The 25,653-nt window shown below is 36.6% G+C and overlaps 5 protein-coding genes across 6 annotated transcripts in view; 3 read left to right on the top strand and 2 right to left on the bottom strand.

The window, feature by feature from the left end:
- The window catches only part of LOC107041217 (ankyrin repeat domain-containing protein 13C), a 12,443-nt gene extending 8,360 nt beyond the window's left edge, over positions 1 to 4,083 (top strand). For both annotated transcript variants that reach the window (XR_001461043.2, XR_001461042.2), the window contains exon 7: positions 1,796 to 4,083. The gene's annotated coding sequence lies outside the window, so the exon portion shown is untranslated. The remainder of the gene's footprint in view (positions 1 to 1,795) is intronic.
- LOC107041219 (charged multivesicular body protein 3) lies at positions 3,538 to 8,295 on the bottom strand. Its single transcript, XM_015261663.2, has 4 exons — positions 8,178 to 8,295; positions 8,032 to 8,092; positions 5,600 to 5,994; positions 3,538 to 4,501 (listed from the first exon to the last, which is right to left on the bottom strand). The coding sequence occupies exons 1-4, from the start codon at positions 8,220 to 8,222 to the stop codon at positions 4,343 to 4,345; spliced, it is 660 nt and encodes a 219-aa protein (XP_015117149.1). The 5' UTR covers positions 8,223 to 8,295; the 3' UTR covers positions 3,538 to 4,342.
- Positions 8,296 to 8,394: 99 nt separating this feature from the next.
- LOC107041214 (mediator of RNA polymerase II transcription subunit 21) lies at positions 8,395 to 10,173 on the top strand. Its single transcript, XM_015261655.1, has 2 exons — positions 8,395 to 8,754; positions 9,554 to 10,173. The coding sequence occupies exons 1-2, from the start codon at positions 8,611 to 8,613 to the stop codon at positions 10,076 to 10,078; spliced, it is 669 nt and encodes a 222-aa protein (XP_015117141.1). The 5' UTR covers positions 8,395 to 8,610; the 3' UTR covers positions 10,079 to 10,173.
- A 1,414-nt stretch (positions 10,174 to 11,587) lies between these two features.
- On the top strand, positions 11,588 to 19,570 carry LOC107041266 (histone-lysine N-methyltransferase SETD1B). The gene is made up of 3 exons (XM_015261739.2): positions 11,588 to 11,882; positions 13,900 to 18,200; positions 18,913 to 19,570. The coding sequence occupies exons 2-3, from the start codon at positions 13,944 to 13,946 to the stop codon at positions 19,084 to 19,086; spliced, it is 4,431 nt and encodes a 1,476-aa protein (XP_015117225.1). The 5' UTR covers positions 11,588 to 11,882; positions 13,900 to 13,943; the 3' UTR covers positions 19,087 to 19,570.
- A 288-nt stretch (positions 19,571 to 19,858) lies between these two features.
- LOC107041194 (serine/threonine-protein kinase Aurora-2) lies at positions 19,859 to 25,399 on the bottom strand. Its single transcript, XM_015261635.1, has 5 exons — positions 25,172 to 25,399; positions 22,847 to 23,364; positions 22,293 to 22,427; positions 21,438 to 21,828; positions 19,859 to 20,326 (listed from the first exon to the last, which is right to left on the bottom strand). The coding sequence occupies exons 2-5, from the start codon at positions 23,344 to 23,346 to the stop codon at positions 20,234 to 20,236; spliced, it is 1,119 nt and encodes a 372-aa protein (XP_015117121.1). The 5' UTR covers positions 23,347 to 23,364; positions 25,172 to 25,399; the 3' UTR covers positions 19,859 to 20,233.
- Positions 25,400 to 25,653: the final 254 nt, after the last annotated feature.

The raw sequence follows: 25,653 nt of genomic DNA, 5'->3' as shown, positions 1-25,653 counted from the left end.
AAATGCTCAAAATTCAATATTTGATCGAAGTCAATGGAATTCGATTTTTCTATACAACTTATTCTATTGAAATATTTTCTGGTGAATTTTCTCGCCTCAAATTTTCAAAGTTTTTTTGTTTGATTTTTTTTATGAGAAGAAAAGAAAAAATTGAGCCGAGGAAATTCTATAGAAAATATGTCAATAGAAACATCGAATTCCATTGACTTTTTCTGTTGAACATTTCCATAAAATTGGCCAATAACTATTCAAAAGTTCAACAGAAATCCAATAAAATTTAAGAATTCAGGTTTTTCTATCAAATTTTGTTGACGAAAGTCGAAGTTACGAGTTGGCAGCGCAGAATTTTTCAGTTCATTCCGTCGTTTAATATAAAGTACTGGAGGGGTGATAACATGCGCAAACAGTGGAATTATCTCACTTACGAACTTTTTGAATACATTCTCTAAATTTCTGTTTTCTATGCAAGAAAAAATTCCTAGGGCACTAGGAAATTTTATTGGATTTTCGTAAGTTTGTCGCGGACTCCATCGAGAAATTCTGCAGCTTGTCTGCACGTTTTGTTTTAATCATTCAAGACTAATAGGATTTGATATTTCTGTACGACGGATTTTATTGAAATGTTTTCGATAGAAATTCTCTGATATTAATTTCTAATATTTTTTCTCCTCTCATTAACAATTTCTATAACAAATACCACATCTCAATAAAATAAGAGGGATAAAAAGATCAAATTCAAAAATTGTTTTCTACAAAAAACTTTCTATGAAACAAAAAATGCGCAGAAATTTTTCAATAAAATCGGCGAAAAACTAATTAAATTTTCAATAAAAATCCAATAGAATTTTTCAACGGAATGTTTTCGGATGACTAAAAAAATTAAATTAAATTGCTGCATTTCCAGATGCTTTTGGTGGAATATACATTCTCCCTTTTAACAAAAAAAACTAGTGTCTACTCATTCATTCGCTGACATTCTTCCCCCAATTTGCGAAAAATATCAATAGTCTGTCGACGACGAAATTTTGTACTGAATTCCCTATTGCGAAGAAATAAGGAGAAAAGCGAGGATGAACAGATTGTTTAAGCACGGCATTATTCAAGAGCACTAAAATTTTCAAATGATTTAACAATTTAATATTGTTTACTTTTTTATTGACCAATGCAGGAAGAATATTTGCTTCACTAATCCACGCATGACAAAATTCAATAGAAAACGTAGTGAATTCGCTAGAAAATTCTATTGCAATTTTATGAGAATTCTATTGGAATTTTCCAATAAGAAAATCCAATAACCAGAATAATTATATTGGTTTTGGTTTTTGGTTTTTCTATTTATTTTTTGCGCTGATTCTATTGGCTATTTAATATGAAAAAGTCAATAGATTTTGAATTTCTGTTTGAATCCTTCTATTAGATTTTTTCTATTAGAACTATTGGGCACAAATTTTCCAAGTTTTCCCGTTGGATTTTGTTTTATTTTGCACTGCAGAAGCCGAGTGGAAAAAAATTAAAAACTTCATGCCCAAGCAATCTTATAGAAAAAAATATGAAAAGAAAAATTCAGACAGAAATAGGAAATCTATTGACTTTTTCTTATCGAATATTCAATCGAATCAGCGCAAAAAACAAATAGAATTTTTGAATAGAATTCCAACAGAATTTTCTAGCGAATTCGCTAGGTTTTCTATTGAATTTTTTCATACGCGTCGTTGAGTGTTTGATTCACTATAACGCGAATGCTAGTGAATGTTTCCTCCAAAAATTTTGAATCACTGTCATCATTTTTTTACAGATGAAACCCCGTAAACCCAAAAAAGTGGTATAAATTTTTGTCACATAAGTCCGGATATAAAATTCCTCATACCACGCATTCTTCCCACTGCCTACAACTGAAGCCATAAAGACAGTAATTTGTCACCCGCTCAAAATGCTGATGATATTTGAAACTGCAAAAGTTGATATTTTCAATGACAATGGGAAATTCACGAACTGAAGTGGGATGAAATGTAATAAAATCGTGGCCTTGTGGTGTAGACTGGATCTGTTCAAATTATACCGATATAAGTGAACTCAAGGATCAATCTCAAAAATTTTCGACTTTTCCAACAATTAGAGCAGCATTTTTCTACTCAACTTATATCGCTATCTAGTCCAGATACCGAAATTCTTCGAGGAAGAAGCAAGGATGACAAATATATCTATTTTTACACTGTCAGACACTAGGAAACAGACAACCCATCTGCATACATCGGACGAGTTCGTGATTGAACATAAACTTTGTAAAAAATATTAGGACAGGGTGGGGCAAAATGGAAAATTTTGACTGTTTTTTCAATGTTCATAACTCAGGGATAAATTCGCCAATCGAACTCATTCTAGGGTTATCAGGAAGGGAAAGAACTCTACTTTCCGTTGAAGTAAAAATCACTGATGAATCAGTTCATCTTCATGAAATTATTAATTATCAAATTGTCATAAATGAAAAACTGCTGGATTTGATTGAGATCAATGAATAATTAGCATTTTAAAAAATGTCGCAAGTCTCCATTTTGCCCCTAATCACTGATTAGGTAAATTATCTGCACCTAGTTGTCTCATCAATCTGACTTCAATGAAGATTCTCGGCAAAAGCCGATTTTTTATCAAAAAATCTCTCAATTGGCGAGAGAGTAAAAGAAACTACTGATATGGGAGAAAAAGTTTGCACCATGAATTCTCAGCCAAGAGGCGGTGAAAATAGTTGAAGGATAGCTTAAAAAATTTTCTCCTTTTCCAGGCCCTGGATAAAATAAATTGAAGGGGATTTGAAGAGGACAAATAATGCTGAGGAGTGTTCGAAAATACGAGGTGGGAGACAGGTGTGGACGCCGCCATCTTGTTTGGTTCCCCGCTCCCTCTGAGGCGCAGGTGTTTAAAGATGGCGGAGTCCCACCTCGTATTTTGAAACATTTTTTGAGACTAACGGTCTTCTTCACATCACCCTCAGCTCACTTAGTTCGATTCCTATAAAAGGAACGAATTTTTCAAGCCATCTTTTAGATTTTTCCATTCTCTTTTCGCTCGGAATTCTCAACCCAAAATTTTCCCTCCATTTTGGTAGTTTTTTATACTCTCGAAGCCTCTCAAAAGTTGTCAGAACTCAAGGGAAATATTTTGACGTTTCTCTCTATTAGGGAAAAACGTAAAAATATCAGCAGTGCTTTGTTAATTCAACTCATTAACTCATTAACGAAGTGTCAGAGACGAAAATTTCATCAGACTTTTCGTCTCAAAATATTTCTCTCGAGTTTTGGGACACCTGTACACACTACTCTCATTTCATACATGTTTACAGTGTTAGCGTACAATTCGCACCCCTGAGTAGTCTGAAATCTGTCAAATAGTCTCCAAAATTATTATATATATTCTAATTATAAGTATTTTGATCTGTTAATTTTTAAATAACTATTTCATCAAATGTTGTCATCATTACTATCATGAAGCAAGTATTGAACATTGATTTCTCTCCAGAATTTATTTCTATTTATAGCTATTAACGTAATTTTGTTCAACATGAGCACAGATAGAGTATTCCATAATCTTAATAACTTGATAGAACTACCATTTTCGTGCTTGGAACGGTTCCAATGTAATTGAAATGTTTTAGAATGTTTGTATACCAATGTATAAAAATATACATAATTTTTCTTTTCCAAAAATAATAATTTTATTTCAATAAAAACTCACAGCTGTGTCGATTTGATCGCTGAAATTATAAAGCATGGGTCATTCAACCAATTTTTTACCAATTTGTTTTTATTCTTTTTACAAACTACGGATTATACTACACAGGGTGTTACAGTTACTGCAAATTCACACGAGAAAAATTTATTTGCAATATCAAAAAACGTATCCAATTGTAGTCCTCCACGTGCGAAATCATTTGACTGTGACACTCCATAATATATTCCATAAAGCCAATAAATATTGTTATTTACATTTATTTGTATTAAGCCAATTTGCACTCAATAGTATGTTACGCGAATACAATCATCTATAAAAATAGATGTAATGTAATCTCTTCCCAATTTTCCTTTTTTTCTCCCGAGCTCATTACAACCAAAGTGTGAATGTTTCACTGCAGTTTGAAGTTAAATGTCGAAGCAAGCCTGAATAATATATTCATCTCAGTTTAATGTGAAGCCAGCTTCAGGAAAAACTCAATGGAGAAGAAAAATATTGACGAAATGTGAATTATTACTCTGCGAAACATGGAATACTGATTGACAAAAAAACTGGTCAAGCTGATGGACGAAGCAACGTTGAAGTGCAATTAACAAAGATAGAGGAACCAAAAAAACTATTCACGTAGACTCTGTAATCTAGTTCTCATATCTTCGAGTTCTTTATCGTTTTCCACTTCTTGGGATTTTTCTTCGATGGAAGTTGATGTCCCTGGTGTTTCCATTACAAGAGCGGGGGCTGTGCCGAGTTGTCCAGCCGTCAACTCCCAGAGAATCTGTGATGATAATTTTTTTTATTGTGTGATGATGATAATTCAATCACCACAGGTGAATGTGATGATTATTCTGAAAGTTTTTCATTCTTGTATCGATATCATGATATAGAAACACTGGACACAATGAAAAGTACAAAATACAAATTGATTTACATTTGAGAATTTTTGTCAATTATGAAAATAAGGTTTACCCTTCAATGATTCTTCAACACACGAAAAAATTTAATAGATAAACGTTTTGAATTACATTTTTTTATACAACTTATTCTGTTGAAGTATTTCCTACCGAATTTCCTCGGCTCAATTTTTCCAATTTTTTTTTTATTCTATTTTTTTTATCAAGAAAATCGAACAAATTTGGAAATTTTAGCCGAGGAAATTCTATGGAAAATATCTCGATAGAATAAGTTGTATAAAAAAATTGACTTGAATCGACTCATTTTTAATTACTCAATTGAATATTCACTACTTATCCCAGTGAAAAAAATAATAACTGCCGAACTACTTCTTTCATTTTATTGACAATTTCTAGTGAAAATTTCAGATTAAAAAAAATCTTTTTTAGTAATTAACTATTCGAAAAACGTTTTCAAAATATTGAGGCCAATTTGGAAACATCTTTTTTGGGACATAGAGTAGCCATTTTCAAAAAATCATGACTCCCTCAATTACTAATATTTTTCTGTTTCTCTTTTTTTCAACATTTTTCTCTAATCGTCATCTTTTCATTAAAAAAATGAGACAAAAATCCCCAGACCATAGACTTTTTTTGTCCTGCTGATTTGACGTAGATCTGCTCATAGAATACTTTCCATTCAAGATTTCAATAGAATCAGCCAAAAAATAATAGAAAGTTCAAAAGAAATCCAAAAGAATAGTCTGTCAAATTCGCTAGGTTTTTCTATCAACNTTTTTTTTTTTTTTTTTTTTTTTTTTTTTTTTTTTTTTTTTTTTTTTTTTTTTTTTTTTTTTTTTTTTTTTTTTTTTTTTTTTTTTTTTTTTTTTTTTTTTTTTTTTTTTTTTTTTTTTTCAAAAAATCTTTTAGTGCTATCAATTATCTCAAGCATGGGGATATGCGATGCAGAATGGAGAATTCACCTTATCCACTTCCTCATCCGCCTCATCCTCCATCTCCTCCGAATCCTCGACCGAGTCCATAGTTTCGTCGAGCATTTCCTCGATTATTCCAGCTTTCATCATTTCTTTGGACAACTCTCGCATTGTTGCTGCCACCTCAGGTACTTTTATCAGTGATTGCATTGCTTGCATAACTTCTGTTGACTTTGACAATGAACCGGCCACTCGTATCGTCGCTAATTGATTCTTCATTTGTAGAGTTACCGAATTCAAGTGAGCCTTTGATGTATAAATTTTGTTGCATGCTTTGCGAGCCCGGATTATCTCTTTCGCGAGAACTTTACACACATCTTTATCGCCTTTCTTAGCTGCGTCTTTCAACGAACGTTTCACCTTTTCTTCCTCACGTTGAATCGCTGAACGAATGAATAATCACGACATGAGATGATTCAATGGGTACTTCAAGAAAAAAATCTTTAAATACTGTTTTCCACGTGATTTTTCCTCAGGAATCTGATTTTGTAGGTGAAAATTGTCACCCGCCACTCAAAAGTGGAGAATCGAATTTTTTTTAATCGAAAAATCAACTTAACAAAAATCCCCGATGTATTTTTTTTTCGAGATAGTTTTTTGAATGATTTGAAATTTTCGCTCCTTCAAGAAAAAAATCTTAAAATACTGTTTTCCGCGTGATTTTTCCTCAGGAATCTGATTTTGCAGGTGAAAATTGTCACCCGCCACTCAAAAGTGGAGAATCGAATTTTTTTTAATCGAACAATCAACTTAACAAACATCCCGAACGTATTTTTTTTTCGAGATAGTTTTTTGAATATGATCTGAAATTTTCGCTCCTTCAAGAAAAAAATCTTAAAATACTGTTTTCCGCGCGATTTTTCCTCAGGAATCTGATTTTGCAGGTGAAAATTGTCACCCGCCACTCAAAAATGGAGAATCGAATTTTTTTTAATCGAAAAATCAACTCAACAAAAATCCCCAACGTATTTTTTTTTCGAGATAGTTTTTTGAATATGATTTGAAATCTTCGCTCCTTCAAGAAAAAAATCTTAAAATACTGTTTTCCGCGCGATTTTTCCTCAGGAATCTGATTTTGCAGGTGAAAATTGTCACCCGCCACTCAAAAGTGGAGAATCGAATTTTTTTTAATCGAAAAATCAACTTAACAAAAATCCCCGATGTATTTTTTTTTCGAGATAGTTTTTTGAATATGATCTGAAATTTTCGCTCTTTCAAGAAAAAAATCTTAAAATACTGTTTTCCGCGCGATTTTTCCTCAGGAATCTGATTTTGCAGGTGAAAATTGTCACCCGCCACTCAAAAGTGGAGAATCGAATTTTTTTTAATCGAAAAATCAACTTAACAAAAATCCCCGATGTATTTTTTTTTCGAGATAGTTTTTTGAATATGATCTGAAATTTTCGCTCTTTCAAGAAAAAAATCTTAAAATACTGTTTTCCGCGCGATTTTTCCTCAGGAATCTGATTTTGCAGGTGAAAATTGTCACCCGCCACTCAAAAGTGGAGAATCGAATTTTTTTTAATCGAAAAATCAACTTAACAAACATCCCCAACGTATTTTTTTTCGAGATAGTTTTTTGAATATGATCTGAAATTTTCGCTCCTTAATTATGAAAAATGCGGGAGAAAACGCATTTTTTAATTTATTCGTTTATCAAAATTTTTATTAATATCCGAAAAAAACAATTTTTCTTGCCCAAATGTTATGTGTAAACTTCGTTTATGATTACTGACTCGATGTTTCATGATAACCATGCATTTACCTAGCCTTTTTTTATTTTTTTCCGTACCGTTTCGATTCGTTTTCCATTCTTTTGTGCGAATTCACTCATTCTAATTGAGACTTATAATTTATTTTCGAAAGTATAATCGATCCATTGAAAATAACTTTTTTTAGGTTGACCAATGGACTTAAAAATGTATCTTCTCCCGTATTTTTCATAATTAAGGAGCGAAAATTTGTGATCATATTTTAAAAACTTAAAAAAAAAATACGTTGGAGATTTTTCAAAAGTTGATTTATCGATTACAGAAAAATTCAAATCTCTAATTTTTAGTGGTCGTCGACGAATTTGACGTACAAAATCGGATTCCTGGGGGATAATAACGCGGAAAAAAGCGTTTTTGAATTTTTTTTCCCCCGAAAAACGCAAACGATTTTTTCCCGCGGTGAACCTCCCCTTAAGCTTCAGATTTTTTGTGTTGTATCCACTTAATATGATCCAAAAATTCCGAAAATGCAATTTTTAGACCTCGTCCGTACAGTGTGTGTGTGTGTACAGATGTAACAAAGTTTTCTTCAATCGTTCGCAAACTTCTATTCAAATCTATAATGATTTTTTTAAATTTCCCATTTTTTCAAAAATTAAAAAAACTAATATTCCGTCATTTGTCCTTTCTGAAATTGACAGTGCTCACCTCTAACCTGTCGATCCAACTGATAACCCTCCTTTCGTAGTTTATGAGTCCACTCATTTACCTGAGAAATTGTTTTGATTATTCACCCTGACTGATCGTACAAACAACAGAATTCGTATGAATAAAATTTATGAAGACTAGAGAACCTGATCTTTGGGATTTTTCTCCTGAGTTTTCCCAAAAAGCCCCATTATTTTGACGTGTTATTCTCCTTTTCCTTATCTCTGTACAATAAACATGGGCGTATTTGTGTAGTGCTGTCACGTTTCCAAGTATAAACGCTATAATCTCTGCTCCACACACGCCCGCGGTGCCGAGGGAAGGGGAAACGTCACTCTACTACTTTGAAAAGCCGCCCAATGCTGGCGACGCGCAGTCAAAATTACTCTCGAGGTTTCCCTCACTGAAATTTCATTAAAAATCGGTGCACGGTGCACTCCGTCGCAGACACGAACGAGCTGACGAGACTGACAGATCAAATAGGTTGTTTATCGAAGGCAAACTAGTGCTTTTCTTCTTTTCATTAAAAGGAATACATAAAACCGACAGCAAGGAACAACAGCAAATAGGTTAGCTCATATGTTCCGAGGATCGCGTGTGGCTGCAAGCACCCGTGAATTGAAGTCTGACTGTTATATTCATTCATTACTCGGAAAAACAACGCAGATTCGCCGACGAACCATGGCTGATCGACTGACACAACTCCAAGACACAATAAATCAAGTAAGATATTCAATGTCATTGGAATGAAGGATGTCCAAGGCCACTTGACTTTTTTTAAAATGTTAATGAGGTATTGAAATGTTGATAAAATTTAATAATTTTTTTTTCAATACAAACAACAATTCTTTCCCTTTGTAACGAGCCAAAAATTGAAAAAATGAAAAAAAAAAAATAAAATAAAAAGTTACTGACTGTTTTTAAAAAGTCTAATTTATATTGACTTTTTTAAATTGAGAGATATTCCCTTTACTTTGATACAAATTTCGATCCACCAACCCATGTTTTTTTCATTATTTAGAAATGAAATGAACGAAATGTACCAAATACATGCGCTAACATGCGCTTATGTGGGATAGAATCATTCAAATATTTCCTCTTTTTGCCCGGCTACCCCAGATTTTTCTCTGGCCATTGGATCCAGTATGATTTTACACATTACCTTCTATTTTTATTTTTATTTTTAGAGTCTTCTAGTAGGTGAATTATCAATTAATTGATTATTAATAATAATAATAATAATAATGAATTGATAATTCACCTACTAGAATACTATTATTATTATTATTATTATTATTATTATTACTAAAGTGTCAATTATTATTATTATTATTATTAATTATTATTTATTTGAACATAAATTTCATAAGAGCCATTTGTACACTCCTAGATTTTCCTAGACAAATCTGCTGTCGAATCTTTCGCTAGTTTCAACTTCATGTGCGTGTTATCAATGAATAACTTTTTCTTTTTAATTTATTTCTTCCCCGTTGAGTAAGAAAAATTGCCCCTCTAATTCCAGCAAGCCGAGCATTTTTGCAACAGCGTAGGTATTCTCCAGCAGTATTCAACCCCAAGTAAATTTCCCGGTTTCGATCGTGTCGGAACTCCTCAGCCACACCAAACCCAAGAAGACTACGCGTCCCTCTTCGCCACCCTGATTGCCCGCTGTGCAAAAGATATCGATACACTCATAGAAAGTCTGCCCAGTGAAGAGTCGTCCCAAGAGCTTCAAGTCGCCAGTCTCAGTCGCTTGGAGCAAGAAAACATTGAAGCGGGTGAGCAACTGGAGGAAGTTGTTCGTCAGGGCGAAGCGCTCCTCCAGAGAATCCAGGCTGCTCTCCAGGATATTGCGCAGAGCCAACTTGATATGCAGAACCCGATAACTCCGGGCACTGCTGTACTGAATACAAACCTGACGGCTAATATAACGGCGAATGTCAATCCTACGCAGTCGTTCGTTAAGCAGGAAAATTTTGGTAACATCGGACTGTCGGCGACCAACAATGCACATTCAGACCCATCACCCAATTCAGTGAATCAGTGAGCAGAGGGATTAAAGTTCTCTGTGATTAAAGTTCATGAATCCTTGTCTCATGTTAATGTAAATAAAAATGCCATTTTTCATTCCGGGAAGTTTAATTTTTTTTATAATGAACTTTGTTTTCTTCTACTGCAGTCGCGATTTTTTAGTGTAAAAATTCAATTGATAAATCTAGCGAATCCCCTGGACAATTCTTTCGTTGAACTTTCTGTTAGTTTTTGGCCGATTTTATTGAAATGTTCAATATGAAAGATTCTGTAGAAAAAAGATTCTATAGAATTTGATTTTTCTATACAACTCGCTCCTTTTTTATTGGTTTATAGTATAAAACCCATAACAGGCTTATTTACAGTGTTGATAGGGTAAATATCAGCTCATTGTATTGAGGTACTTTCTGTGGAATTTCCTGGGCTGAAATTTGCTTCATTCTATTTTTCTTTTCATTAAGAAAATTAAACAAAAGTCCCAACACGATTTATCATATTGATTTTTGTAGAGAAAAAAATTAAAATTTCATTTGTACAGAGCCTTATGAGACGCAGTTCAATGGCGACCGTGGACATGCAATGACGACCATGGACAATATGCTAAGAATCCAAATACTTGATTTATCGCATCGTACATGTTTCCAAAATACATTCCTGCAATTTCATTATTCATGACAACAGCAATCATGAGTTGTTATTCAAAATGTGCGTCAAAATCATTATGTTTTTGGGGGTTCGGGCGAGGAGGAAATGGAGGTGAGGCGGAGGGGTTTCTATTGTGTTCCTGCAGAAAACCAATCGCTGAACAAAAAAATTTTTCCCATTCGGATTCAAAATTCAGGCAATATTAGGGAGTATCTCCGGTTAAAAATTATTTTTGGAGCTAATCATATTTATTTGTATCTGTTCCACGCATTGAATGGTTTTCAGATTGTTTTTTTAAATAAATGAATAAATATTAATCCATGCGAAAAAGTGGCAACATCGTCGGTAGTTTTTTTTTCACCAGGAGCTGGTACCACTGGCTCGAGGGAGCTCCAATCACAACGCTTCATCGCTCTCTCTCAAGAGACGTTTAAATTGACCGCGCTACCCCCACCCGATCGGTACTTGAGACGTTGCTACTTTTTTCGCTATTATTAATAAACAATGCTCCTAGGCGACAATCTTTTTCACTCAAAAAATCATTGATCACATGTTCTAAATGTGTCTAAAGTTTCATGACTTTGGCTGCATTTTTTCCTTGGGTTTTGCAGTTTTTTTTTGTGGTTTCCATAAGATCACGGGTTAAATGACCACTTTATCAAAAATTCATAATAAATTAACCGTGTTCCCCAGCAGTCTGAAACTTTGCACACGCCTTTTCGATCATTTAAAGAATACGTCAAAAATAAAAGAGAAAAATGGCTGTTTTTTTTTCTAAACTCTCCGGGCCCGCCCGATTATCCTTAACATTTTTTTCAAACCTAAAACAGTATAGTACACGTTGCACTGACTGTACTCACCAGTTTGTCACTCATCCGACAGTTTTCTCCATTACCAATGATCAATCGGCAAGCTTGAGCAACGTATAATATGCATTGGGGCATCAGTAACAAATCAGAGCTCACATAGTTCACAAGAGGGTCTCGCGCGCAACCAACATTTATCCGAATTTCGTCTCATCGAAGCGCTATAAAAATAATAATTGAGTGAGAGAATAGTCCCCGAGGAAAATCCAAGAACCTGCGGACTCAGAGAACATCTCAATGTGGCTATTGCACTGAGAGTGGGCCCAATAAATAAAATGGTACTCGGCCGGAATCGTACCTGAATGGAAGGTACCTTTAACATTGTGTTCATATTTCAAGAAATTGTAGATTTTTTTTTTGAAAATCCAGGGAAGAGGCTGGGTACTGTCGAACAAGTGTCCACACTATTTTCTCCCCTGTAATGTTGGAGAGGAGGGAGCATCAGTGCTCTAATCCAATCGTCATTTAACCGACTCCAAGTTTGAGTTTTGAGGTTAGGCCCCGTGTAGATTCAATTATCAACGATAAAAAAAGTGAAACCCAGTGAATCAGCTCTGAAAACAACTCGGACTCGAGAATTCATGAAGTGTTTTCATTGTCAAGGGGAGACTGCCCTGAAATTCCGAAATCGCAGGGGCCTTTAGCTGTCGTTTTAATGAGCTTACCACTTCAGTTTTGATGTAAAAAAATAACAAAAAATTAGGTTCTGATTGTTTTACTCATCGGAAAGAGACTTTTGAGGAATAACATCTTTGAAAGGGTTCTATTCACGCAATTCTTAATCGATTGACTCTCATTTGGTCCTCACATAAATAATTTGTACACAAACATCACTAAATGGGGTTTTGGAAAATTTTTATTGCTTCAGTTCTCGGAAGGTTTTTCTCAAAATTGACGAAGGGAAAATTTGGACATTAGGAATGTTCTAATAGATCGCGTTATTAGTATTATGTTATGACATTTAGAAAAATGAAAAAAAGTCAGAAAGGGGTAATCGATTAGAAAATGGATTTTTTTCTTCTTTTATAGAGGCAGGAACTTCGAATCACTGTTTTTTCTTCAAATATGGATGGGATGTGACTATTTTGGAATTTTATGATATAATTTCAACAGGAACTGAAAAATGGCTTTATCTGTTGTTTTAATGAATTTACCACTTCAGTTTTGATGTAAAAAAATAACAAAAAATTAGGTTCTGATTGTTTTACTCATCGGAAAGAGACTTTTGAGGAATAACATCTTTGAAAGGGTTCTATTCACGCAATTCTTAATCGATTGACTCTCATTTGGTCCTCACATAAATAATTTGTACACAAACATCACTAAATGGGGTTTTGGAAAATTTTTATTGCTTCAGTTCTCGGAAGGTTTTTCTCAAAATTGACGGAGGGAAAATTTGGAAATTAGGAATGTTCTAATAGATCGCGTTATTAGTATTATGTTATGACATTTAGAAAAATGAAAAAAAGTCAGAAAGGGGTAATCGATTAGAAAATGGATTTTTTTCTTCTTTTATAGAGGCAGGAACTTCGAATCACTGTTTTTTCTTCAAATATGGATGGGATGTGACTATTTTGGAATTTTATGATATAATTTCAACAGGAACTGAAAAATGGCTTTATCTGTTGTTTTAATGAATTTACCACTTCAGTTTTAATGTAAAAAAATAACAAAAAATTAGGTTCTGATTGTTTTACTCATCGGAAAGAGACTTTTGAGGAATAACATCTTTGAAAGGGTTCTATTCACGCAATTCTTAATCGATTGACTCTCATTTGGTCCTCACATAAATAATTTGTACACAAACATCACTAAATGGGGTTTTGGGAAATTTTTATTGCTTCAGTTCTCGGAAGGTTTTTCTCAAAATTGACGAAGGGAAAATTTGGACATTAGGAATGTTCTAATAGATCGCGTTATTACTATTATGTTATAACATTTAGAGAAATGAAAAAAAAATTTGAAAGGGAAAATCGGCTAGAAAATTGATTTTTTCTTCTTTAATATCGACAAGAACTTCGAATCACTGTGTTTTCTTCGAATATGAACGGGCTACGACTATTTTGGAATTTTATGAAATAATTTTAACAGCAACTGAAAAAAAGCAAAAAAACGTGTCGTGAAGAAATAAAAAAATTGATTTTTCAATGTTTCCGAAAAGATTTAAAATCGATATATATTTTTTCGAATACTGGAACAATGGAATACCCATGAATTCCACTTCCACCCTCATCCTTAGATAGCCTGACCAGAGTAAATAACAAAAATTGAGAATTAGATTAAAAAATTTTCGATTATTACTATGTAATAATTTTTCTGGGCGTAGGAACCTGACCCAAATATCCCATTTATGGAGGATGCTTGGAAGTAATGAACGGTATGGAGAAGCATGGACATGGTCACGGCCATTCTCACCACCACCACCACCATCACCACCACCACCACCACCATGGATCCTCATCCCACAGTGGGCAATCAATGCAGCCGACGAGTCACTCGAAGCATAGTCATGGGCACAGTCAGCATCAGCAGAAGGAGCCACCAACAGGAGGTGGCCAGCACCAGCTCCAGCAACCACCACCGACAGCTCCCCCCCCACTGCCAGCCTCATCGTCCTCCTCCTCGTCATCGTCGTCGTCAGTCCAAAAACTGAGGAACTACAAGCTCCTGGTGGATCCATTCCTCACGAAAGGTGCTGCCAAAGTGTACAGATACGACGGAGTTGTCCCTGGTGATCCCACCCAGGTGCCAATTCAACTTCGCGATCCTCGTTCCCCCCTGACAAGAATATGGACACGACTGGAGCAGTTGGATCTCCCAGTGCCCCGATTTAAAATCGATGTCAACTACTGCGGCGATCCCCCACCCCTCGAAGTGACATTCTGCCACCTGAACGACAACATCGACAGGATATTTCTCAGCGAAATGGTCCATAAATTCGGTACTGTCGAGGAGCTGACGATATACTATCACCCCCTGACAAACAAACACCTCGGAATAGCTCGTGTCGTTTTCGAAACGACGAAGGCATCGAAAGGCTGCGTAGAAAAGCTGAACAACACCTCGGTGATGGGCAAAGTATTGCGGGTATTTCTCGACGCATTCGGTGAGGAGTGTAAAAAAATTTACGCCGACTTGACAGTGGAAAAAAAGCCAGACAAAAAGGTGGAGAAAGAATTGAAGATTGAGGCTGAGCCCGAGAAGAGTACACCTGTCGAGAAAATGAGTGACGAACGTGATGATTACAGGAGTAAAAAGACAACTGCAGACAAGACGAGAGCAGAATCGACCCCCTACATGGAGACACCAAGATTCACAAAGTACAGGGACTATCCGACCCCAGGGGGCAGTACTGGCAGTGACATTGGCTATGCCACGGCGTCCAGTGAGATTAACTACTCCAGCAGCTACTCCCAAGGCTCGACGCCAGCCAGCAGTTACGACTACTATTACCCCAGCTATCACCATCAGGCCAACAGCTACGTCCCAGGGATCCACCCGCCGACGATAGGCATGACCCCAGTGCAGCAGAATTCAGGTGTGTGGTGGCCTGGCAATTCGACCCCAAGTTTTCCACCAGTTTGGCCTACTCACGCACCCCCCACGCCAGTTCACAACTCGACAGTTCCAAAAATATCAAATCCATCGAAGCCATTTCCCAACACCATCACCAAGGAGAAGGAGAAGGAGAAGGAGAGTCAGCCCCCAGTGGTGAAGAACTCAAGAGAGTCCCCAGTGGAGATAAAAAAGACATTGGACCTCGACACGAGAATTGCAATGCTACTTAAGGACAAAGCTGGTGGCATGGCCCCACCATTTCTCCAATTCGGAAGTGACTCTGAGGACGAGAGAAAATCCCAACCCCCCGAGGACGAGCTGCCACTGTCAGTCCCACCGAGTCCCTTTGCATCGGCTGAAATGTACAAAGAGTGTTTTGAAAAGAAGACTGAGCGTGTACGCGAGAGGAAGAAAATACGTGAGAATAATGTCAATAAATTTTCAGTCGACGAGGACTTGGGTAGTGTGATAAGTTCAAGTGAGGACGAGGCACTCTTGGGTAGTTACAGTCCAGCGATTGAGACTGAGCCTGAGCCCCCGAAGGATCCGCCCCCTCCGCCACCACCGGACGACGACAGAATGTCGTTGAGTCCCCTGAGCTCGGGTGACGAGAAAATTGAGGAAGTCATTGCCCAGTCGCAGCCGACGAATCAGTTGTACTCAGGAGCTGGTTATCCTGGTCATCTGGATCCCTACTCGCAGACGGATGTCTACGGCTGGCCAAGACCAACGCAGTACCCGTACTCCTACGTGTCCCCTTACATCCCCAATCAATATCAATCTACGACACTCCCCGGTGCAGTTGGCTCCCACCAGAGCACGAGTTACTACGCCAATTTCCAGTCTCGCTTCCAGTCGATGGCCAACCAGAGCATATCGAAGGACAGTCCCCAGGGTCCGACGATAAACGGCGTCCTCAACCGAGTGGTCAACGAGCTGAAGCAAATCCTGAAGAAGGACTTCAACAAGAGAATGGTGGAGAACACAGCGTTCAAGCTGTTCGAGGTGTGGTGGGACGAGAAGAAGAACGAGAAGAACCACGTGAGTGGCGAGCCAGCCCCAGTGAACAACGTCATGAAGGAGGAGCCCTCGAAGCAGGCCCTCTCCTCCCTGCTGGAGCAGGCAACGCCCCTCGGTCTCAATTACGACGGTTTCGGCCTAGGGATTCGAGCCAGCATGCCCAAGATGCCATCGTTCAGGCGAAAGGTGAAAGCACCGAGTCCCCTGCCCCAGGATGAGGACAGTCGTCAGTCGGACAGGATGGACACAGAGCTGATTGAAAGTGACAGTGATCTCGACGTGTCAATGGACACCCCAAAGCCAAAACGTATATTACCCACCAGTGCCTCGTCAGTCTCCTCGTCTTCCTCCTCGAGCAGCAGTTCCTCGTCATCAGCGACTGAGTCAGCCAGCTCTGGGGAGAGCTCCGACGACGAGGACTCGGACAGTAGACTCTCTGACCACCGGCTCTTGGCGTGCAACAGCCAGGATCCAGACGTCCTCATGGAGCTGGCGATCCAGCGATCACTGGACTGCCCAACGCCCCCGGGAAGACAGACCCCCATTCCCAGTCTGGATCTCACCAAAATCACCGACGACTTCCCTCACGTGGACGACGATCCCAGTCCTGTGTCGTCCCCTCGATACGACGCTGTGCAGAGCTTCGAGAAAAATTCAGGAATTTCTCGGGACGAGCTGGAGCCACAGGCTGTCAAGGAGGAGCCTAGGGACATTGAGAAAATGGAGACCTCTGCTGCTGAGGCACTGATATCCCTCGCTGGCCAGGACAGCGACAGCATCATTCGACACAAGAGTCCGGGTCCAATCCAACAGAACATCATTCGAGTCCTGCAGAGCATGTCCTCGAAGTACATCAACGACGAGCCAATCCTCAGGGAGTCTGAGAAGATCGAGATGTTCTCGGAGATTCCTACGACAGACTCCGAGGAGGAGAGCCTGGAAATCCGCAGATTACGGTATCAGGCGGAGGCTGATCTTCGTGTTCCTGGGCAGAGGAGTCCGAGCACTCCGGGCTCACAGGTCTCCCAGGTTTACATTGAGCATTCGTACTCACTGCCGCCGGCTGAGGTGCCACTGCAGAGCGATGCACCAGTGTCTCAGGAATCGCCAGCCAAAGTGGCGAAGCAGGTGAAGCAGAAGCACGATAAGTCGAAGGAGCGAAATGAGAAGAGGAAGTTGAACAAGTACAATACCAAAATCACGACTCATCACAATCACGAGAGGGAAAAGGAGAACATTCAGAATGAGAGGCTCACTAGGGCCATTCAGGAGGATCAGCCAGTTGTGTATAAGGAGCGGGTGATCATCGCTGAGCTCGGGGTTCTTTACAAGTTTTTGACGCGAGGAATTGACGCCGAAGACATTGAGTACCTCAAACGTAGCTACAATTCTCTGCTGGCTGACGATACCCAGGGGTATTGGCTGAATGACACGCACTGGGTGGATTATCCACCGACAGATGTGCCCAGTCCAGCGAAGAAGAGGAAGAGGGACGAGCTCAGGGTGCATTCCACTGGCTGTGCCAGGGCTGAGGGATTCTACAAGGTTGATATCAGGGAGAAGGCCAAGCACAAGCATCATTATGCGCAGAGTATACAGAGGGCTAATGAGATTGAGGAGAGCATGCATGCTGGCGGCGACAGCATGATCAGCAGCTCCAAGGCTGGGACTAAAGCCCTCACGGGGAAGATGCAGGCGCTGTCGCGGGAAGCCAGGAGCAATCAGCGACGACTGCTGACTGCCTTTGGCATTGACACTGACAGCGATCTTCTCAAGTTCAATCAGCTCAAGTTTAGGAAGAAGCAGCTCAGGTTCGCCAAGTCTGGCATTCACGACTGGGGGCTCTTTGCTATGGAGCCGATAGCTGCTGATGAAATGGTCATTGAGTATGTGGGGCAGATGATCAGGCCCATTGTCGCGGATTTGAGGGAGTCGCAGTATGAGGCTACGGGGATTGGGAGCTCGTACCTCTTTAGGATCGATTTGGACACTATTATTGATGCTACTAAGTGCGGCAATTTGGCGAGGTTCATCAATCACAGCTGTAATGTGAGTTTCGGGGGGAGTTTCGGGGTGAATGGGGGATTTGGAATAGTTGGAATTTTCGTTTGGGGTTTTTGGGTTATATGGAGGCATTATGGTGCAAACAGTTTGGATATGCAATTTTGGTTACCAATGGAAACTTTCTCATCAAATTTGAGTTTTCGATTTTTGATTTTTTGTGTTGGGGTGAATAAGTAGGGTCCAAACGTCGGAACATTTTTGTCAGCGATTTTTAAATGGTGTCTGTATGTTTTTTCTCGAAATTTTCTTAGAAGGAGTCAATCTAATTTCATGATTTTTTTCATGAATATAGAATTTAATGAACTTTATTCATTGACACCAATTAAAATTCAATTCAGTGGCGAAGTGGTTAAACGGTTTGAGTCGACTTATCCCCCAGTTGAGTTTTTGAGGAATATTTCCGAGTTCGAGTCTTGGGAGGGTCTGAATGTAGAATTTGACAGAGCGAAATAATACGCAAAATTTTGATGACATTTCAGTTGATGATAGGACTATGACGTAAAAAAATGGAAGAAGAGAATAGTAAAATAAGAATTTAAAAAAAGAGAAGCCACATCGCTAATTTATTAGCAAAAATTGCTGCGCCATTTGAAGAAAAGGGAAATTTCCCACTAGTTTTTTATTGCTACAGCGTATGCTCTCATTAGCGTCCAATCTTGATCGTAAAATTTATTGATATTCATTAATTCTGTTTCAGCCCAATTGCTACGCTAAAGTCATCACCATTGAGGGTCAAAAGAAGATCGTCATTTACAGTAAACAACCTATTGGTGTAAATGAAGAAATAACGTACGATTACAAGTTTCCACTGGAAGACGACAAAATACCGTGTCTGTGTGGTGCACCGCAGTGTCGTGGTACTCTCAATTGAAAATCAACTCAATCGAGTTATTTTAAAAAAACTTATTTTGTGCTCCGAACCGTCAGTCTCAGTGTCACAAAGAAAATCAAGCTCACCTGGAAGTTTTTTACGCTCTTCCCTATGTGGTCCATCCATTATCATGATCCCTTTACTCATATCTTTGTAAATAAAATATCCCCTCCCCCTCCTATGTAAACATTTTATAAAAATGCAATGAAAAAAAAAAACCGATAAATTATATATTATCAATTTTAGAGTTTTTCTTTTTGATTATGTTTATTCGTAAGTTTTGGAGCTAGAACAATGGAGCGAGAAGTTGCGATTGGAAAGAATGAAAATGATTCTTGAGAAGAATGTTTTGGAATTTATTTACCTTCATATCACGCAGTGGGCAGATGCTAATTATTTTTTCGAGGGGACTTGCAGCTCAGACCTTCGACAATGGGTACGATTGAACAGATTATTTTGTAGAAATTTCGGCGTTTCTTAAATTTTAATTTCCCTGATTTTTACGGTGTATAACAGCAAATGCTCTTTGAAGTGATATATGAATAGTTTCATTTACTTGATCAATAATTATAGAAAAATCCAAACTAAGCTGAATTTACAATAAACTTTTTTTATTATTTAAAGTTTGCAGGTCTGAATTTGAATGTCGACAAACCTTTAGAAAACATTTACAAAATCTATAAAAAAAATTGAAAGTTTACTTTTGGAGAGATAATTAAAAAATTGCAATTTCTGGAAATTCAGCGCATTTTCATTGAAAAAAGGACAGGTCTTCGTTTTATCGATATTTATTAAGATATATAATTGGACTGATGGAATTACATATTAATATGAAGTTATAAAATTGTGTAGAAATTTAAAAATTTATACCACAGAAATGCAAATTCAACTTTTCGTGTTAGTATCATCATTTTGAGGGGAGAGTTTCATTGTCTTCATAGATTTTCCATCGTACAGTTCAGAAATTGAATTCTTTCGGCGCATGATCGCATAAACACCCACAATATAAAATTACAAAACTAGCATGATCATATAAAATATAAATGTATAGATAGCCAACCCATTATCCAATTTCACTCCCTAAAATAATTTTTCTTATTTGACGTAACAACTATGTTGATTCCCTAATGAACGTTAAAGCTTAGTGTTAATTTATTCCAGTCTGTCGATTCTCCAGAACCCAAGAGTGACTCAATATACCGTCCAAGGATAGACGATTTTCAGACTTAACGACCAGCAACTGAAAATATAAGAATGGGAATGACTTCATTTAGTATTTTTCATAAAATTAAGTTCATAGGAAAACCCAGTGCATTCGCCGGGAGAAGAGAATAATTTTTAAAAATAGAAATGAGAATTCTATGGGATTTCTATAGGACTTTAATTGAAACTATTTTCGCGGATTCTGTAGATTGAGTTCAGAGTTCTTCTGTGCGTTTTTGTTAATAGAAATTTTCAATAGAAGATATTTTGTAGAAAAAAAATAGAATTTGATGTTTTTATGAAAATTATTCTATTGAGACATTTTCTGCTATTTTCTTTGATATTTTTGTTTGATTGGGTTTTCTCTAACAGTTTTAACAATTTTATAGACCCGGGTGTACTATCTTTCGTACGTTATCTCGATGTTTTTTTTCATCTTTCGTCACCTAAAATTGTCAATGAGAAGAAATTCTGAATTTTTTCAAAGAGCATTTTTAATTTATATTCAGAACAAGTTGAATAACAAGAAATTGAAAAATGTATCTGATTTACAGTGACAAATGGCGGCCTGTCGTAAATCTGATTTCGTAAATCTTTTGCCACACTGCACAGAGACATTTATTACGGAAAAGGCTCTTTGAAAAAAGTTGTAATATTTTGGAGAATTTTTTAATCACACTTTTATCACGTAAAAATGGCAGATGACTACATACCACTGTTTTGAAAATTGAGATACCTAGCTGTCACTTCCCATGAGGAGTTAGTGTTTTGTTATCCACCATGGAAAATGACAGCTAATAGATAATTTACCACAGCGAATCAGACATTTGTAATTTTCACTTTTTTCAACTCATTCTGAATCTCAATTAAAAACGCTCTTTGAAAAAGTTCAGAATGTTTTCCATTTTTTTTATCATTCTATCATAATTTTTGGGAATTTCTCCATGATGTACCACTAATTGACAATTTTGGATTACGAAAGAAGAAAAAAATCCAGATAACATTCGAAAGATAATACACCCGGGCCTTAAATATCTAAATTCCGAATTATTCCATCAGTCAACATTTTATCAATTTAATCAATCAGTACATTGAGGACAGAGGATTGACGATTATCTTAATAATCAGAATGAAGTCAAACATCATACCTTTGAAATTAGGTCTCGTGCACCAGCACTGATATAACTGGGGAATGTGTATTGCGCTCTCATGATCCTCTTGTACGTATCATCGTAGCGTTCTGCCATGAATGGAGGTTTACCGGTTAAACATTCATAGCAGAGTACACCAACACCCCATAAGTCGACAGTGTGATCGTGCGATTGTCCAGAGACCATTTCTGGGGGTAAATAATCGAGGGTACCGCAGAGCGTGTCTCGTCGTGATGAGGGGGCATGAACTGACCAACCGAAATCTGCGATTTTCAGCTCACCTCGTAAGCCCAGTAACAAATTTTCTGGCTTGATGTCACGATGGATGACTTTCTTACTGTGACAATACTTCAGTGCATCAGCCAGTTGATACATGTAAGCTGATGTTCTGTAATTTTTGTAATACTATCATTACAATCTACTACTGTCAGACGTACGAAAAGAATTCAGAGAAAGACCTAATAAATACACTAGATAATTCTATTGGATTTCTATTGATTTTTGGCCGATTTTATCGAAGAATTTCGCAGTTTATCTGCACGTTTTAAAAAAAATAAATAAAAAATGAATAGAAGTCATTGTTTATTTCATGTTGTTAAATTGAATGAGATTTATTTCTCAACTATTGTGTCGGATTTTCAATTTAGCTGAATGTTGTCATTATCATTATTCTTATTATTCATTATTCCCTTGCTTTCATACAACCGATTGTTGTTTTTGCAGTCCTATCATCTCAAAGTGTCTCCGGAATTCCGATTCTCAAAAAATACAAAAATTTTGCAAATTTTTATATTAATCAGAGAGCAAATTGACCAGAAGTTATAAAAATTTATCAGTGTATGATGATCTTACCGAGATTCGTCGAAACGTCCATTGGGTGCAGATTTCAAAGCCTTGTAGAGCTCACCTTTAGGCGCATACTCCAGGATCAAATACACACGTTTGGCGTCATGGAAATAGCCATACATTCGTAAAATATTTGGGTGCCTAAAAATGGAATTGATTTTTCACCAGAAGAAATAAACCATAAAAAATACTTCACAGAAAAATCTCCTGCATTCGCCAGAAAATATTCAATAGAAAATATTTCTCACAGAAAAAATCAATGGTTTACCATTCCATCCAACTCTTTCTATTAAGATATCTTCTATGAGAAATCATCGAAATAACTTTTTTTCTCATAAAAAAATTTGAGCAGAAATATTTAGAATAATTTGTTAAATTCAAGGGGAGAAATTTTGATTAAAAAAACTAAACAGAAGAATTTTTACCAAAATCCATTGTTTTTTTCATGCAAAATTATCGGCTGAACATTTCTACGCGAAAAAACACGTAGAAATTATTCAGAATTTAGTGAATGCGCCGTTTTCCTGTAAAATTTCATTAACGACACTAATTAATGTTACCTCAAGTGTGTTTGAATTTCAATTTCCCTTCGTACTTGATGCTGCACATTGGCCTCTTCAATTTGATTCTTGAAAAGTACTTTCATAGCCACAATAAATTTCGACTTCTTCTCCCTCGATAAGTACACATTCCCAAATTTACCTCTCCCCAATGGTTTGCCAATTTCAAAATCAGAGAGAACCCATTTTTTCCCTTCATCACCCGTCGATTTTTCCGGCGCATGATTTTTATTTTCACGCTGTGGGGCCTCACCCCGAGATTTTTCAGTCATTTGGTGTTCAAGACAGGGCTGGGATGGCTCAGCATCAGTCTTCTTACTCGACTCGCTGCTGACATAGTGTGCATTCTCCTTATCCTTTAACGGATGGGCATAATCTTTCGACTCTGGGGCATTTGTTTTGGCTATTCTCAAGTGTTTCGACATTTTTGCCTGTAATTCAGTGTCCGGATGAACTGGTAGAGATTGCAACGGGAAATTGCTTCCATTTCCTTTGAGCATGATCGAGACAGAGTTTCTCTGTGAATTAAATTACACCAGAATTATTTCCAATGGCATGATCTTCCTCAGATTTATTATACCTACTAGCGAACGGGTGCTTCGCGCCCATCGCTACATTACAGTATCTTAAAATAATTTATTTTATTGTTTTCTTTCCAATTTTTCTTTGCGGTTAGATTAAATTAAATTTATTGGATTTTATTCCCATTGTAGTATACAAATTGTGGAAACAGGTTTTCCCATTTTCAAATGAAGAGATATTTATGTTAAATAATATCAGTATACTATAATAATTCCTCTCAATGAAATCAATCTCTTGAGATAACAATAACATAACATAATAACATAATTTATTTATTTGTTATTTTTTTAACATAATTTTTCGTTTTCATGATCTGATTTCATTGAGAGGAAATGAGAAAAAAACAGGGAGAGATGATCAGCAAGAAAATAAAAATTTTGATTTTTCAATGTCTCCGGAAAGTTTTAAAATTGATATATTTTTTCAAATAATGAAAGAATACCCAGCAATTGAATTTCTATCCTCACATTTCGATAGAATACATTAAAAAATAACAGAGAATAAAAATTGGAGATGAAAAATTTTATCGGATTAATATAATGTAATGGGAGCAATTTTTTTGAATTTTTTCTATATTCAAACCATTCAAACTCTTGGCTTATTTTGGGAGAAGAATGCAAATACTCAAGAGAGTGGGAGATCATTCTTTGAGTTGTACCTATGAAAAATATTTTATTGAAAAACATAAGCCATTCTTTGAGATATTCTATTGAATTTCCATTGGAAATCTACAAGAATTCTATTGGAGTTATGTTAAAATTCTATTAAATAATTCTATTGGTTCTTTTTGCCAATTCTATTAAAGATTATGTAATTTTATAGGGTCATTTTTTAAATAGGGGCGGTTGGTGTAAAATGGACACTTTTGACTTTTTTAAAAATATTAGTGAGGGGTTGAAATGTTGATGAAATTTAATAATTTTTCTTTCAATACAAAGCACAATTCTTTCCCTTTGGGATGAGCCTAAACTGAGCTTTATTGTTACTTTTGTTTCTGAGTTATGAATAATTTTAAAAAAGTCTAGTGTCCATTTTAACCTACCCTCCCCAATTTGATAGAAAAAAGTGAACAGATGTTGATTTTTCTCTAGAAATTCTTGAGCGTAAGTTTTTGCATTTTTCATTCTGAGCATTCAAACTCTGGTTTATTCTGCTAACGGATAAATGACAGAAATACAAATCCAGGTGTTTAAAAGATTATTCTTTGAGGTGTAAGTATGAAAAGTATTTTACTGAAAAACCTAAGCCATTCTTTGAGATATTCTATTGAATTTCCATTGAAGTGTTGTTAAAATTCTATTAAATAATTCTATTATATAGTTCTTTGTGCCAATTCTATTAAAGATTATGCAACTTTATCGCGTCATTTTTTAAAGATATTTGATAGAATAAATTGAACAGACGTTGATTTTTCCCCAGAAATTCTTGAGCGTAAGTTTTGCATTTTTCATTCTCAGCATTCAAACTCTTTGGCTTATTCTGCTAAAGGATAAATCACAGAAATACAACTACATATGTTTACAAAATTATTCCCCGAGTCCCACGGGAGGGAGATTGCTACCCTGAGGATCGAAATTTCAGGTTAGTCTTTTTACACTCGTTCGCCTATGACACCACGATATTCCAATAAAACCTCGTTTTTTCAAACCGGCAGTTCCTCAATTACTTAATTTCTCTATTACCCAATTGATGAGTGATGCTGTAATTATTCAAATATTGCTTCATAATATTTATCAAAATTACCTATCAGGTTGCAGTGAGTTCAAGTACTTTTGTCAATCACTATTCCGACACAGTATATTTTATGCAATTGGAGATAAATATTGTCGGTTGATGGGCTCCAGCTGTTTTGTTATTAACAAGTTTCCCTTGAATTACTGTAAATACATCACGTTCTTTAACAATATATGAGCCGAGTTGGAAATTAAATTTGTCTATGTAGCACGAAGTGAACAAATTCAAAATATCGGTCGTAACGGTCGTTTGTACAATCGGTACAATCTCAGATGTACACATTACCGGATGGGCAGATTCTGTTCAGGTGGTTAAAAAGGGCTCGGTATTGGAGAGATCTTCAGGAAACGTTTTACCAGTCGCCCTTTTTTGTGCAGCGGCACGGCGAAAGATGGCGGAATTATTCTCATTTCAATCGAAATTAACGATTCTGATGCTAACGAAACCCTCTATTATTATTATTATTATTATTATTATTATTATTATTATTA

The sequence above is a fragment of the Diachasma alloeum genome, unplaced genomic scaffold (assembly GCF_001412515.2).
Source record: "Diachasma alloeum isolate Michigan unplaced genomic scaffold, Dall2.0 Dall_scaffold_00359, whole genome shotgun sequence".
NCBI classification, from domain to species: Eukaryota; Metazoa; Arthropoda; class Insecta; order Hymenoptera; family Braconidae; genus Diachasma; species Diachasma alloeum.
Note: the sequence above shows the minus strand (reverse complement) of the source record. Positions and strands in the feature narration are given on the sequence as shown.